The sequence below is a fragment of the Mobula hypostoma genome, chromosome 12 (genome assembly GCF_963921235.1).
Source record: "Mobula hypostoma chromosome 12, sMobHyp1.1, whole genome shotgun sequence".
NCBI classification, from domain to species: Eukaryota; Metazoa; Chordata; class Chondrichthyes; order Myliobatiformes; family Myliobatidae; genus Mobula; species Mobula hypostoma.
The window spans coordinates 33228790-33246471 of NC_086108.1; the positions used below are offsets into that span (position 1 = coordinate 33228790).

A 17682-nucleotide genomic window follows, 5' to 3' on the forward strand; every position below is an offset into this window, starting at 1 on the left:
TTATGATGTAGTGGCCATTATAGAGACTTGGCTGGCACCAGGGCAGGAATGGATTCTTGATATTCCTGGATTTCAGTGCTTTAAAAGCGATAGAGAGGGGGGAAAAGGGGAAGAGGGTTGGCATTACTGGTCAGGGATACTATTACAGCTACAGAAAGGGTGGGTAATGTAGCAGGATCCTCTTCTGAGTCAGTATGGGTGGAAGTCAGGAACAGGAAGGGAGCAGTTACTCTGTTGGGGGTATTCTATAGGCCCCCTGGTAGCAGCAGAGATACAGAGGAGCAGATTGGGAGGCAGATTTTGGAAAGGTGCAAAAATAACAGGGTTGTTATCATGAGTGACTTTAACTTCCCTAAAATTGATTAGCACCTGAATAGTTCCAAGCGTTTAGATGGGGCAGAGTTTGTTAAATGTGCCCAGGACGGATTCCTGTCACAGTATGTGGACAGGCCGACTAGGGGGAATGCCATACTGGATCTAGTATTAGGTAATGAACCGGGTCAGGTCACAGATCTCTCAGTAGGTGAGCATCTGGGGGACAGTGACCACCGCTCCCTGGCCTTTAGCATTATCATGGAAAAGAACAGAATCAGAGAGGACAGGAAAATTTTTAATTGGGGAAGGGCAAATTATGAGGCTATAAGGCTAGAACTTGCGGGTGTGAATTGGGATGATCTTTTTGCAGGGTAATGTACTATGGACACTATGGACATGTGGTCGATGTTTAGAGATCTCTTGCGGGATGTAAGGGATAAATTTGACCCAGTGAGGAAGATAAAGAATGGTAGGGTGAAGGAACCATGGGTGACAAGTGAGGTGGAAAATCTAGTCAGGTGGAAGAAGGCAGCATACACGAGGTTTAGGAAGCAAAGATCAGATGTGTCTATTGAGGAATATAGGGAAGCAAGAAAGGAGCTTAAGAAGGGGCTGAGAAGAGTAAGAAGGGGCTGAGAAGAGTAAGAAGGGGGCATGAGAAGGCCTTGGCGAGTAGGGTAAAGGAAAACCCCAAGGCATTCTTCAATTATGTGAACAAAAAAAGGATGACAGGAGTGAAGGTAGGACCGATTAGAGATAAAGGTGGGAAGATGTGCCTGGAGGCTGTGGAAGTGAGCAAGGTCCTCAATGAATACTTCTCTTCGGTATTCACCAATGAGAGAGAACTTGATGATGGTGAGGACAATATGAGTGAGGTTGATGTTCTGGAGCATGTTGATATTAAGGGAGAGGAGGTGTTGGAGTTGTTAAAATACATTAGCACGGATAAGTCCCCGGGGCCTGATGGAATATTCCCCAGGCTGCTCCACGAGGCGAGGGAAGAGATCGCTGAGCCTCTGGCGAGGATCTTTATGTCCTCGTTGTCGACGGGAATGGTACCAAATGTTGTCCCCTTGTTCAAAAAAGGTAGTAGGGATAGTCCGGGTAATTATAGACCAGTGAGCCTTACGTCTGTGGTGGGAAAGCTGTTGGAAAAGATTCTTAGAGATAGAATCTCTGGGCATTTAGAGAATCATGGTCTGATCAGGGACAGTCAGCATGGCTTTGTGAAGGGCAGATCGTGTCTAACAAGCCTGATAGAGTTCTTTGAGGTGACCAGGTATATAGATGAGGATAGTGCAGTGGATGTGATCTATATGGATTTTAGTAAGGCATTTGCCAAGTTCCACACGGTAGGCTTATTCAGAAAGTCAGAAGGCATGGGATTCAGGGAAGTTTGGCCAGGTGGATTCAGAATTGGCTTGCCTGCAGAAGGCAGAGGGTCATGGTGGAGGGAGTACATTCAGACTGGAGGATTGTGACTAGTGGTGCCCCACAAGGATCTGTTCTGGGACCTCTACTTTTCATGATTTTTATTAACGACCTGGATGTGGGGATAGAAGGGTGGGTTGGCAAGTTTGTAGACAACACAAAGGTTGGTGGTGGTGTAGATAGTTTAGAGGATTGTCGAAGATTGCAGAGAGACATTGATAGGATGCAGAAGTGGGCTGAGAAATGGCAGATGGAGGTCAACCCGGAGAAGTGTGAGGTGGTACAGTTTGGAAGGACAAACTCCAAGGCAGAGTACAAAGTAAGTGGCAGGATACATGGTAGTGTAGAGGAGCAGAGGGATCTGGGGATACATGTCCACAGATCCCTCAAAGTTGCCTCACAGGTGGATAGGGTAGTTAAGAAAGCTTATGGGGTGTCAACTTTCACAAGTCGAGGGATAGAGTTTAAGAGTCGCGATGTAATGATACAGCTCTATAAAACTCTGGTTAGGCCACACTTGGAGTACTGTGTCCAGTTCTGGTCGTCTCACTATAGGAAGGATGTGGAAGCATTGGAAAGGGTACAGAGGAGATTTACCAGGATGCTGCCTGGTTTAGAGAGTATGCATTATGATCAGAGATTAAGGGAGCTAGGGCTGTACTCTTTGGAGAGGAGGAGGATGAGAGGAGACATGATAGAGGTGTACAAGATAATAAGAGGAATAGATAGAGTGGATAATCAGCACCTCTTCCCCAGGCACCACTGCTCAATACAAGAGGACATGGCTTTAAGGTAATGGGTGGGAAGTTCAAGGGGGATACTAGAGGAAGGTTTTTTACTCAGAGTGGTTGGTGCATGGAATGCACTGCCTGAGTCAGTAGAGGAGGCAGATACACTAGTGAAGTTTAAGAGACTACTAGACAGGTATATGGAGGAATTTAAGGTGGGAGGTTATATGGGAGGCAGGGTCTGAGGGTCGGCACAACATTGTGGGCCGAAGGGCCTGTACTGTGCTGTACTATTCTATTTATTTAATCCTGCCTTTAGAATACTACTTTCTGGGATGCATCGATCCTGCATCTTTTAAATATTCCCATAAGCTCCAGCCATTGCCACTCTGTCGTCATCCCTGCTAGTGTCTCCTACCGATCAACATTGGTCAGCTCTTCTCTCATGCCTCTGTAATTGCCTTTACTCCACAGCATCACTGATACATCCGACTTTAGCTTCTCCTTTTCAAATTGCATCATATCATATTATGATCACTGCTCCTCAAAGGTTTCTTTATCTTAAGCTCTTTAATCAATTCCAGTTCATTGCAAACACCCAATCCAGAAGACCTGATCCCTTAGTGGGCTCAACCACAAAGTGTTCTTAAAAAGCCACCTTGTAGGTATTCTACAAATTTACAAATTCCCCTTCCTGGGATCCAGCACCAACCTGGCTCTCCCAATATACCAACATATCGAAACCACCCCCCCCCCCATGACTATTATAACACTTTTGGGCTTTTTAACATGTATTTTCTAATCACCCATTTTAAATTAAAGCCCACATCTTTGCTACATTTCAAAGGCCTGCATACAACTCTCATTAGGGTCTTTTTGATTGCACGTCACCTCTCTCGAAAGACTTGATTTCATTTTTTCTCCTTCCCTGTGACCTTCCGCATGCAGCTACCCCATTTTAATAAATCTCAACACAAGATGCCTTTTGCATGAAAAACTCCAATTTTTCCATTTAACAACATCATACAAGGCCTTTCCACGCACAAAAATCATGAAATTGGCTGATGTTTGAAACAGGGCCAAGGTGGATTAAAGCAAAAAAAAAAGGGAACAAAATGGGATCTGTGTAGCTCTTGATGAGATCATGCTCAATTTTGTGCTGCAGTCAGCATTTTCTCTTCAGAAGGGCATCAGTCCTGAAAGCAAAACGGACTGTGGCCAAGAGCGCACACAGTGGCTGCTATAGAGCCTAGGGCACTGTAGAAATGAGGAAAAGGGTTTCACAACTCAAAGCATAATACTTGAGTCCTGGTGCATGAGATAGTGGTCAGGAGGGATACCCTGTGCAAATGGGAATGCTGGGGGGCCGGGGGAGGTGGAATAGGGATGGGTTGAGGAATGGGCAGTAAGGTGTTGGTGCAGGGTAGCAGATTTGGCAGGCACACCATTAGAATGGCTGGCAAGATGTGACTGGGATAGTACCAACCAGGAAATAGAATTCCTCATTTATAGAGCTCAATTGTCCCAAGTCATTCAGCGATCTTATAAGTTAAGGCCAATATGAATATTAACATCTGTCACTTCCCACCCTTGCCTACATCACTCTCTACCCTTACTACACAAGTAACACTCCCAACTCCCACAGAGAGGTCAAGCTGTCAAAGTGGCAATAACGAACAGGACACAATGTTTTTCAACACCTCCATTTGGACAGTAAAAGAGAGTCGGCCTTATGGGACAGACAGCTCTTCAGATTGTAGTCTTCCCCAGATGGAGTTGACCAACTAGAACCTTCTCCTTAATATTAACAATGACACTCACTTCTGGGCCCTGACACTCTCACATTTCTGGCATTCTGCTACTGACAGTGAAGGCTGATGCAAAATACTTATCAAGTTATTCTGTTACTTCTTTGTCCCCCCATTACTACCTCTCCAGTGTCATTTTCCAGCGGTCTGATAGCTACTCTCACCTCTCTTTTACTCTTTATATCTGAAAAAAGAAACAGCTCTTGGTATCCTCTTTATTATTGGCTAGCTTACCCTCATATTTCATGTTCTCTCCTTACGTCTTTTTAGTTGCCTTCCGCTGATTTTTTAAAAACTTCCCAATTCTCTAATTTACCATTATTTTTTGCTCTATTATCTGCCCCCTTTTTCTTTTATGCTTCTTCGAATTCCCTTGTCAGCTACAAATGTGTTATTCTGCCTTTAGAATACATCTTCTTGGTTGGGATGTATCTATACTGCATCTGCTGACTTACTCTCAGAAACTCTGGCCTTTGCCATTCTGTGCCATCCCCACTAGTGTCCCCTCCCAATCAAGTTTGCCCACCTCCTCTCTCATGCCGCTGTAATTCCCTTTACTCCACTAATACTGACACATCTGACTTTACCTTTTCCCTCAAACTGCAGGGTGAATTCTTTCATATTATGATCACTGGTTCCCAAGGGTTCTTTCACTTTAAACTCCCTAATCACAACAACCAATCCAGAATTGCTTTTCCACTAGTGGTCTCAACCACAAGCTGCTCTAAAAAAGACATCTGTAGGCATTCTACAAATTCCCTCTCTCAAGATCCAACACCAACCTGATTTTCCCAATCTACCAGCATAATGAAATCCTCTGTGACTATCATAACTTAGCTCTTTTTACATGCCTTTTCTATGTCCTGTTATAATCTTTTGCCCACATACTGACTAGTGTTCAGAGGCCTGTATACAACTCCCATCAGGGTCTTCTTACCCTTGCAGTTTTTTTTTAAACTCTACCCACAAAGTTTCTACATCTTTTGATCCTATGTCACCTCTTTCAAAGGATTTGATGTTTTTTTTTTAAAACAGAGCCACCCCACCCCCTCTGCCTGCCCTTTTGCCACAATGTGTATCCTTGTATGTTAACCTCCGAACTATGATCTTCTTTCAGCAACAACTCAGTGATGCCCACAAAGTCATTCATGCCTGCCAATCTCTAACTGGGCTACAAGATCATCTACAATATTCTGTTTATTGTGTGCATTCAAATATAACACCTTCAGTCTTGTATTCATCACCCTTTTTGATTTTGCTTCCACGCTACACATCAACTCATCCCACTAACTGCAATTTTGCCCTACCATCTTCCTGTCCTTCCACACAGTCTCACTACACACTGTATCAACTTGTACACCGACTGCCGCGTTCTCAGCCCTATCACTCCAATTCCCACCACCTTGCCAAATTAGTTTAAATCCTCCCCAACAGTTCTAGCAAACCTGCCTACAAGAATGTTGCCGCCCCCCCCCCCCCTCGGGTTCAGGTGTAACCTGTCCTTTTTGTACAGGTTATACCTTTCCCAGAAGGGACTTAAATGACTCAGAAATCTGAAATCCCATCCCCTGCATCAATTCCTCAGCACCACATTCACCTGCCAAATCATCTTATTCTTACCCTCACCGGCATGTGGCACAGGTAGCAATCCAGAGATTACTACCCTGGAGGTCCTACTTTCCAGCTTCCTACCCAAATCTTTATATTCTATAATCAGGATCTTGTTCTATATACATGTGCTTCTAATGGCTTGCTGTAGTGCATCATTAGGGCAACTGTTGAATCAGCATTTCACCACTAAATGATGGATAAAGCACTCCATTGCTTTTTAACAGCTTGGACTGTGAAAGATGCTTGAGTAGCCCGCAGCGTCGCTTATGACTCGCAGTCAGCAAATATTCCCTTGAACTAATGATAAAAGCAAAGCAAAGCAATGTGTCCCTAGCCTACTGGAATTGTTAACACCGATCACACAGTGGAGCTCAAGGATGTCAATTGGGGACAAAGGTTATTGCAGGAATACTAATGATAACTGTGTACCTGAGGCTCGGGACACTGTAAACAGGACTCAGATACTGACACTACTTCGTCCAGGAAAAGTTTGTGAGTGCCTTCCATTCCAACTTAAAATTACTTCTGCAAGCAACTGCTAATTAAACCAAATTTTAAGGTCATCTTGTTTCAACAATTTCAAGTGATTCTGCTACAGTAGTTTACACCTCTGAAGCACTTGTCCCACCTTTGGCTTACACCGTCATCAAGCTGTTGTAGTTGCTGAAAATATATTTAAATATAAGCAGAAACTATGTGCTGGCTTCTTGCACTTAGCTTATTGTAAAATAGTTTTCCATATCTTGACTGCAGAATCTTTCTAACCAAAACCAGGAAATTGGATTTTGCAATCCATCTGCGATCTGCGAGAATTTATAACAGCAGGAAAGACTCAACAAACAGAAGGTCTATTCTCCACAGAAAAATACTCTAGCAGACAAGCTGAGGCAAATAACCCGGCTTCTGACCTGAAAATCCCGTTTAATGTATAGATGCAAAGATACGGGGTTGTGATTGGAAGGCATTGTTCCCCAGACGTGCTACTTGAGGAGGCTGCAAATGGGCAGATTATGGTGATTTAAGAAACTAAATTGGGTACCGAAGCAGTCAAGCAGTCAATTGTCAAAAGGTTCAGGAATAGTCAAGACCAATTGGCTTATTCTTGTTAGCTACATGGGAATCTAATGTCTAAGGATACAAATTGTATCAGGACAGGCAGGAAGGTGGGGTGAGGAGGAAGGGGCGGCGTTGCTCTGTTGGTTTAAAAAAATGCAATCAAAACATTAGAAAGAGGTGACATCAGTGTTGAAGGTGTTGAATCACTGTGGATAGAGCTAAGGAACTGCAAAAGTAATAAGACGCTGGTGGGAGTTGTATACAGACCCCCAAACAGTAGTAACGATGTTGACTACAAATTACAACGGGAGATAGAAAATGCAGTTAATTTTACAATAGGGGACTTCAATATGCAGAGATTGGGAAAAAATCAGGTCAGTGCTGGATTCCAGGAGGGGGAATTTCTAGAGTGCCTATGAGATAGCTTCTGAGAGCATTTTGTGGATGAGCGCACTAGCGGATCAGCTATTCTAGAATGGGTGTTGTGCAATGAACCTGAATTAATTAGAGAGCTCAAGGTAAAAGAATCCTTATGGGCAAGTGATCATAAAATGATCGCAATCACCCTGAATTTTGAGAAGGAGAAACTAAAGTCAGATCTATCAGTGTTCCAGTAGAGTAAAAAGGAATTGCAGATATGAGAGGAGTTGTCCAGAATTGATTGGAAAAGAACACTGTAAGGGATGACGGCAGAGCAGCAATGGCCGAATTTCTAGAAGCAATTCCGAAGGCACATGATATATACATCCCAAAGAGAAAGTAGTATTCTAAGGGAAAGATGACAAAACTGTGGTTAACAAAATAAATCAAAGCCAATAGAAAAGCCAAAGGGGCATATAATTGAGCAAAAATTAGTGGGAAGTTAGAGGATTAAGAAGCCTTTAAACACCATCAGAAGGCAACTAAAATGTTATTAAGAAGGTAAAGAAAGTAAGCTAGCCAATAATATTAAAGACACCAAAAGTTTTTTAAGATATATAAAGTGCAGGAGAGGAGAGAGTGGATATTGGACCACTAGAAAATGATGCTGGAGAGGTAGTAATGGGGGACAACGAAATGGCAAACGAACTTATGTATTTTGCATCAGTCTTCACTGATGAAGACACTAGCAGTATGATGGAAGTTCCAGGTACAGGGGTCATGAAGTGTGTGAAGTTACCATAACTAGATTGTAGTGGCATTAATAATGATATTTCAAGAATCAATTGATTCTGGCATGGTTCCAGAGGACTGGAAAATTGCAAATGTCACTCCACTCTTCAAGAAGGGAGAGAGGCAGAAGAAATGAAATTATGGGCTAGTTAGCCTGACTTCATCGGTTGGAAAGATGTTGGAGTCCATCATTAAGTATGAAGTTTTGGGTTACTTGGAGACACTTGATAAAGTAGGCCATAGTTAGCATGGCTTCCTCAAGGGAAAATCTTGCCTGACAAATCTGTTGGAATTCTTTGAAGAAATAACAAGCAGGATAGACAATGGAGAATCAGTTGATGTTGCGTCCTTAGATTTTTTAGAAGGCCTTTGACAAGGTGCCACACGAGGCTGCTTAACAAGATATGCGCCAATGGTATTTCAGGAAAGATTCTAGCATAGATAAAGCAGTGGCTGATTGGCACCCGGCAAAGTGGGAATAAAAGGAGCACTTCCTGGTTGGCTGCTGGAGACTAGTGGTGTTCCACAGGGACCGATTCTTTTTACGTTATATGTCAATGATTTGGATGATGGAATTGATGGCTTTAGTGCAAAGTCTGCAGATGATATGAAGACCGGTGAAGGGTCAGGTAATTTTGAGAAGTAGGGAGGCTACAGAAGGACTTAGACAAATTAGGAGAATGGGAAAGAAATAGCAGATGGAATATAGTGCAGGGAAGTGCATGCAATTTGGTAAAAGAAATGTAAGGGTTGACACTTTTCTAAATGGAAAAAAGAAAATTCAAAGAACTGAGACGCAAAGGGACTTGGGAGTCCTTGTGCAGGATTCCCTGAGGGTTAATTTGCAGGTTGAGTCTGGCGAGGAAGGCAAATACAATGTCAGCATTCATTTCAAGGGGACTAGAATTTAAAAGCAAAGATGTAATGTTGAGAATTTATAAAGCACTGGTGAGGCTTCACTTCAAGTATTGTAAGCAGTTTTGGGCCCCTTATCTTAGAAAGGATATGCTGAAGCTAGAGAGGGTTTAAAAGGAGGTTCACGAAAATGATTCCAGCATTGAATGACTTGTCATATTAAAAGCGCTTGATGGCTCTGGGCCTGTATTCACTGGAATTTAGAAGAATGAGGGCTGACCTCATTGAAGCCTATCGAATGGTGAAAGGCCTTGATAGAGTGGAAGTTTCCAGTGGTGGGAGCGTTTAAGAGCAGAGGTCACAGCCTCAGAAAAAAGGCGATGAGGAGGAATTTCTTTGGTCAGAGTGGTGAATCTGTGGAATTATTTCCCCACAGACAGCTGTAGAGGCCAAGTCTTTATGTATATTTAAGGCAGAAGTTGATAGATTCTTGATTATTCAGGGCATGAAGGGAGATTGAGGCTGAGAGGAAAAATAGATCAGCCATGATGAAATGGTGGAACAGACTCAATGGGCCAAAATGCCTAATTCTGCTCCTATAACTTATGGATCTCAATCTATTCAAAGAAAAGAAGGACCACTTCCTCTTCAGCACATATTTCACTACTAAGCACATGTGCTCCTGCCATTTATCTGCTACAGCTCTGCACAGAACAGATCTATGCACAGAAGACAATTTTTTTTTAAAAAAAAGAGCCAGGAACAGAACATGATGCACATTTATAATAATTACTGAGTATTAAGTGTTTACAGAAAAGTGCCAGATATTTCAAACAACTACATGAAGAATACAATTAAAACATTTTTAGATGCCATTACATGTATTCACATCGTTTATCCCCAAGTGCATGATTTTCCGAAAATACCTCCCAAATACAGACTGTGTTAAAAACCCTAATGCATGATCCAAAATTATTTCAGGACTTAAACTGCCACAATTTAAAGCTAAACGTCTTCAGCTGGTTACAAAGGGATTTAAAGATATACAATATAATCAGGATTTAGTGCATTTAATTTTTTCCAGCATGTGGAAATCTTATAAATATTGATAGTATTGCCCTGTCCCAATTTCAAATGGACAAGGTCAAATACTCAAAACAAAAAAAAGTCAGTGCAGAGAAAAAAAAAATCCAAGGTTAAGGTGCAAAATATTTAAAAATACAGAGCTGCTGGTAAGCTGGTAGAATGCATAACTCCCAAAAGTATGTCAGCTGATCTTATAATACCTCTTTAAAAACTTCTTTGTGGCCATGGACATCAATTAAAAAGAAACATTAATGTTTGCACAAGGCTTACATTTTTGAATTAGCCAAACCCCTAACTAAACCATTTCAGATGTGTTAAAACACTGACATTGATCCAACAAAATGTAGAAAACTGCACAGCTTGTCCTGTTCATAAAAAGGCAAGGCAAATCTAACCTACTGTAGCTAATTACTATCCATTACACTCTCAGTTATCACCAAAATGGTGGAAGGTGCATTAAAGACCATCAATTAGCATTTACCAAAGAAAGCCCAGTTGGGGATTTGCCAAAAACACTCAGCTTCAGAATTCACGACAGCCTTGGTCTAAACAAGAATCAGAACTGAAAACCAGAACTGAGGGGAGATGACCGCCTTTGACACAAAGAGAACAGTTAACTGAATTCCAACGCTAAGGAACTGCTAAAGCCGAAGGCAATGGGCAAAAAGAAAACACTCTAATGGCTAGAGCCAACCCATGCACAAAGGAAGATGGTTATTATTGTTGGAGGCATATAATCCAAGCTTAAGGACATCACTACAGGTGTTCCTCAGGGCAGTCTTGTAGGTCCAACAGTATTTAATTGTTTCATCAATGACCTTTCTTCTGTCATAAGATCAAAAGTGGGGATCTATACTGATGACGTACTATTTTCCATTCCACTTGCAACTTCCTGATAAATGAAGCAATTCATGCCCACATATGTCTAGACATGGACACCATTCAGGCATGAGCTGACAAGTGGCAAGTAACATTCACAGAGCAGAGTAGAGTCTAAACCATCTACCCTGATATTCAATGGTACTAATCATTACCCAAATCATTCACTATTAACCATAAACTCTCCCACACTAACATTGTGCCTACAAGAACAGGTCAAAGGCTGGGCATTCTCTGATAAGCCACTCAAAATCCACAGTGTGACAGGAATGGTATATTTCAAGTTAAGAACACATTTCTCCTAATCTGTAGTGAAATTAAGGAATCCAAGATCTGCCAATTTGAAGGCTAATGACACAAGCTTCATTCACTGAACAGCTAAAGCTTAGAATTCTTTAAGAACACAGATGGAGAACAAATAAAAGGGATAATGACAAAGCATCATACAAACTGAACATGCCAGAAATACAGATACCAAAGGTAAGGTAAGAGGCAGATAATACAGGGAGAAAAAAGTTAATCTTTCAAGCCCATAACATAGGATAATAAAGCATACCACATTGTGGCAGAATAGATTTTTCAGCTAAGTATCCAGTTTAGGTCTGGCTAGATCACTGATTTAGACAAGTCATTGACAACATCAGATGTTAACAGGTAATTCCTTTAGCTCAACAGCTCTGGGTTGGTTCCTAATAATTTGCTAAAAAAACTGGGTTTGTAAATGTTAATTGATTGAACATTCTGTAACACTCCTTTATACTACCCTCACCTTTCATATTATATAGTGCCATTGTTTTAATTTTGATCAAAAGTCTGTTTGCAATTAAAGAAATATCTATTAAGGTTAAAAAGGATTCTTAAAAAAGTAAAGCTAGTGCTCAATTATCGCATCCTGAAACACTTCAATGACATTACTGCTGTTTATGAGTATTTGATCAGGGTAATAACTCTTCTCGGATTAAGTTTACAGACACAAAATCTAGTTCAGAGAAGAACTGTAAAGATCAGGCTGCATCTGCAGAGTAAAAGATAATGAAATTTGAAAAAAAAAAAGACATGAACTCTTTGCTAAGGGAAGGGACTACATTAGAAACATTACCTGGATGTTTTCTCCTGACTACTTCAACTGAACCAGCATTTGCAACTTGAATCACTAAGTTAGAAATAGTACTCAGAGTGACTTTAACACATGAAACCCAATGAGATGAGTGAGTGTGAGTAACATAAACAATATTACTGAAAAAAAAGGGATGCAATGAAAGCTGTCAGGACACCTCCAATGAGCAATGCCTCAAAAAGGCGACGTCCATCATTAAGGATCCCCATCACCCAGGTCATACCTTGTTCTTACTGCTATCATCAGGACGGAGATACAGAAGCCTGAAGGAACACACTCAACAATTCAGGAACAGCTTCTTCCTCTCTGCCATGAACACTACCTCACTGCTTTTCAATTACCTTTTTGCACTACTTATTGATTTTAACTTTACTGTAATTCACATTTTTTCTATTATTATGTACTGCATTGTACTGCTGCAGCAAAGACAGTGAATTTTGTGACATACGCCGGTGATATTAAAGCTGATTCTGATTCAATGAGTGTATCTTTCAAGATTTTTTTGTAACTCGACCTCCAGTGGGTCAAACTGTCAACTGCCAGACAGAACAGTCAGCAGATCAGTGAAGTACAGGATGCTGAACTGACCAATTTACCTATTGCAGCCAATATATACTGGCTATACAGCCAAGACAATTATATTGCAGCCTTCAGCATTATGCAGTATAGCATTAAGCAAGACATAATTGTGCACAACTGGCAGGAATGTGCTGCAAAATTATTTTATACTAATATAATAACACTTACAAACAATTTCAGCTTCAAGTAACAAATGATGTACAGACAAGTATAAACACTAATTTACACTCCACAATAATGTCACAGCTATTAGATACAAAACAGTAAATAGGAAACTAAAAACAATTTCAAGGGGGTTAGAAATTGCTAAAACTACACATTCAGAAAGCGAAACAAAAATGTGTTAATAAGCATGTTGCATATTTCTGTACCTCCTAAATATCCTAACTGCCTATCACTACTAAGGACAAAAACAAGCCAATGACAATACCCTAATCTGCAAGTTCTCCTCCAACATCTAACCCATAGTCGCTGGATCTACATTCTGGAACAATTCATCTAGCAGCACTGTGGAACCACTTTTACCACACTTCTTGCAACAGTCCTTGTAAGGTGGTGGTGAACTAGTCACTGGCAATTATGAATAGATAACTAATACCTAATTAGTTAGAATATAAAATAATTGAGGGGTATAGATAAGGTGAATGCAAGCTGGCCATTTCCATTGAGATTGGGAACTAGAACTAGAGGTCATAGGTTAAGGGTGAAAGGTGAAATATTTAAAGAGAACATGAAGGAAACTTTTTTCACTCCAAGCGGTGCCAGTGTGGAACGAGTTGCTAGTGGAAGTGGTGGAAGGGAGTTCGAGGCATCATTCCAGGAAGTTTTAATAAGTACATGGATGAGAAAGTTATGGAGGACTATAGTCCAGGGGCTGGTGGACAGAACTATGCGGAATAAGTTTGGTACGCACTATATGGACTGAAGGGCCTATTTTGTACTGTAGTGCTCTGACAATGATCAACATTCACATTCCAAGAGCAAGTTCAGTTCACACCAGCTATGAATTTAATCTTTTAATCAGTTTGAAAAGTCATTTTTATGCATTTTCCATACCATTAAGTAACAAGATCAAAAGCATCAGTAGGGATGCACTTTTATATAGATACCTTGACAATTTCCTCAAACAGGTTATAATCCATGCGGAGATTATATAACAGTTACCACTTAATGTTGACAAACGTGATGCGAAACTAAGCAATAATTTACTTATCAAGCAATAAATTAGAAGCCTCATTTTAAATCTGTAATTTCAAGGGCTCTTTTTGATTCTGGTGCAAGCAAACACTATGCTATAAAAGCAGCAGGCCAGGCAGCATCTCGAAGAAGAGGTTAGTCAACATTTCAGGCCCAGACCCTTAGTCAGGACTAACTGAAGGAAGAGCTAGTAAGAGATTTGAAAGTGGGGGGGGGGGGAGGGCGAGTTCCAAAATGATAGGAGATGACAGGAGGGGGAGGGATGGAGCCAAGAGCTGGACAGGTGATTGGCAAAAGGGATATGAGAGGATCATGGGACAGGAGGCCCAGGGATAAGGAAAAGGGGGAGGGGGGAACCCAGAAGATGGGCAAGGGGTATAATCAGAGGGACAGAGGGAGAAAAAGGAAAGAAAGAATGTGTGTATATAAATAAATAACGGATGGGGTACGAGAGGGAGGTGGGGCATTAACCCCCTCCCCCTTTTCTTTCTCCCTAGGCCTCCTGTCCCATGATCCTCTCATATCCCCTTTGCCAATCACCTGTCCAGCTCTTGGCTCCATCCCTCCCCCTCCTGTCTTCTCCTATCTCCCCCTTTCAAATCTCTATCTCTTCTTTCAGTTAGTCCTGACGAAGGGTCTCGGCCCGAAAAATCGACTGTACCTCTTCCAAGAGATGCTGCCTGCCCCGCTGCGTTCACCAGCAACTTTGATGTATGTTGCTTGAATTTCCAGCATCTGCAGAACTCCTCGTGTTTACTATGCTATAAAATTTCGCTTTGGGCAAAATTAGTTTCTGCAGCTCTCAATGAATATCATGAATATAGTATCACACAGATGAATATAGAATAAACATTCCAGTCTCTAATCAATAGCTTAATTTAACTTATTCCAACCTTTAAGAATGCAACACAATGCGTTATCTTTATCCTTTGGGAACGCCTTTGCTTTAGATAGAGCAGGGAGTCCCAACATGAGGTCCACGGCACCAAAAAAGGTTGAGAACCGCAGTTTTAAAGGGAGTACAAATAACAATGAAACAGTCCAAACTGTGCTTAGTTAGTTTTACACGTCAAGTTATTCCGTCTAGCTGGACTCCTCGGTATTTCCCTTAAAGTAAATAATCGGGCACAATTTTTACGTTCAAATTAACTACTCGAAGTATTTCCAGTCGTAGAAACATCCTGGTTTAGAAAGAAGCTGGTGCTTCTTTTAAGCCATTCGGAAATTAAGTTTGTGACTAACCTTGAAGAAATTCTAAAACACACCCAATGGGAATTTAACACATGGCGGGAAGACCGGACACAACGTGTAAGCATGGGGAACAAGGAAATAAATTTAATGCTTCTGGGATAAAACAAGAAGCGCCGGAAACATTCAACAATAATTCAAACAATTGTAACATTTTCCATATTGATCTTAAATGCCCAGAATTTATACTTTGTTTTCGCTTTTTGAGTTGTTCTGGGCTCAGATTTAAAGCAACCAAGTTCAAATGTGATTTCCTGTCTCTCTCTCGCTCAATCCCCTCCTCCTGAACACCCCTCGCACGTTTATAACTCAGCAGTAATGTACATAATAAGCATGAAAGGCATTTATCCGCAACAGAACCCAAACAATACTCCGCTTCCATCCCAAACATTTCCTCCCGTTAAATCACAGTGTGATATGCCACATTTTAAAAACGCGTTGGTCTTGAAATTCCCATAAAGACAAAGGATGCGGATGCAGTAACTGCTGCAGGGTTGGACCAGCTTCCCCCTATGCTTCCTTCGGACTTCGGTTTTCCAAAGCCCCTGCCACGGGTGGCTAAAACATAGATTTATAATATTCTTAATACACTTAACCATTAATATAAATCACTAATTCCTGCTGCATCAAACAATACAACTCTTATAGGCTAACGCACCAGGCGAGAGAGTCTGCACCCATTCCCTCTCTGCTCGGTTTACTCTATAACGCCGCTATAAATCATACTAGAGAACCTAGCAGCGAGGGCAACAGCTGGAAGCTTGGAGTAACCACCCAGTGCCGCCGCCGCCGCTTTAACCCGCGCACCAATCGCTGCTGAAACGCGTCAATCGGAAACATAAGCATACTTTCCCGCTGGCGGTGCCCCCTCCAACCCCAATTAGAAAGGGTTTGCGGTTCTGGACCGTCTGATCGCTGTCTCCTGCCATGATGCACACCAGTTCTTGAGGATTCCCCTTCCCCCCACCACCTTTTCGAATCCGGTTTGGTCTGGCCCCAATGAAATAGGGCTATCTCGACTGAAATTTCTCCACCATTTCTGAAGAATACCCAAATTTATAACACTATACTTTGCTGTAAATGCCCAGATACATTTCCTAAGATGAGCCAAGCCACTGATTCAGACAATCGCCATTCTCAGGAACACTGCCTAGGCTGTCTAACTTTTATACTGAAGGACGGGGGTGGAGCTGCGTCTAAGCGATGAGGAAACAGCCATTCATCGCTCATATTATTCGGAACAACCAATCAATGACACCTAGAGTAGCGAGTCATATATAAAAAACAATGTCATGTTTAAAAATACGTTTGTAAAAATATTTATTTCATAACTTTAAAAGATCTCAAAGTGGGCATAAAGTTATCTATTTATTGTAAATGTTACTGACCATAGTTTACCTCGAAATCTCTTCATTCCATAATTAGGTTCCAATAAAATACTTTAAAAGTGAATATCTTGCTTTCTCCAGTATTCACTGGTGCAAATAAGTTGTGTCACATATAAACCATTAAATACAAGTGGATTGTAAAACTGAAGTACTTTGGATTCTGGAACAACCTGCAATATGGTTTAATTTTCTGTAACCTATCCAAAATATATCTAGCAAAATATGAGGATACAATTTCATGATGAATGCTAAAAAGAAACGTATTTATACGTGGACAATCAAATGCTTATCTAAGAATCCTCCCTATCTGGGTCATGTACTCTTCTTGCTGCCACCAGTGGGAAGGAGCTTTGGAAGACTGAAGTCCAACACTCTGGTTGAATTGCCTGATGATTGCTTTCCCACAACCATCAGGTACTTGATCCCTCTGCACAATCCTAATCCTACCTCAACATCAGATTTTTTTTGCACTAATGTCTTGTATTGGAATCTTTTCTCTTCACTGTCTTTTATAATTTATCCATAATTTATATTCTGTGTGTTGTCTGAACCTATGTGCTTGTAATACGACTGCAAGCTTTTCATTCTACCTATACTTCACAGAAATTGTGACAATGGCAATAAACTTGACTTAATTTCACCTCAGCTCAACCAATACATAATTTTCTACTTTGCACTTTGTACAATAGTGTGCTACTTTGATAATTTGCAGGCAATTTTGTTTTATGCAATAACTGGGCTGGGTGCAGAATTTGATCATCTATATAGCTTTCTTAATCTTGTCAGAATTAATATAGATTTTCTTAAAATTATCTGGTATGAGCTTGAATATGTCCTTGCCATAGCTTACAAAGCAGGCATGACACTGAACTCAATAAAGAAAAAGCTGAAGAAAAAATATAGTAATAATATTCAGGATGATTGAAGATGTAAATAGACCCAATAGAAAATCCAATATATTGTCCTTGCGAACCTTATATATACAGTATAATCAAACTCAAGTTTACTTTCAGAGGTGCAAGTACATATATGCACAGGTGCAATGAAAAACTTACCCACAGCATTATAGCCACATAGCAACATTCACAAGAAAAAAAATAGATTTTCCTACATTTACAAGTACACAACTAGAACCAAAAAAAAAGCAATTTTATTGCAAAGTGAACAAAATGGTCAGATGTTGCTGTACTCTAGTGATAGTGATTCAGCTTTATTGGTTGGTCCAAGAACCA

The 17682-nt window shown here is 41.0% G+C and overlaps 1 protein-coding gene across 1 annotated transcript in view; it reads right to left on the minus strand.

Annotated features, from left to right (window-relative positions):
• uck2a (uridine-cytidine kinase 2a) overlaps window positions 1-16222 on the minus strand; it is a 48846-nt gene extending 32624 nt beyond the window's left edge. The window contains exon 1 of the mRNA XM_063063809.1: window positions 15911-16222. Coding sequence (XP_062919879.1) covers window positions 15911-15991 — 81 coding nt within the window. The 5' untranslated portion in view covers window positions 15992-16222. The remainder of the gene's footprint in view (window positions 1-15910) is intronic.
• Window positions 16223-17682: the final 1460 nt, after the last annotated feature.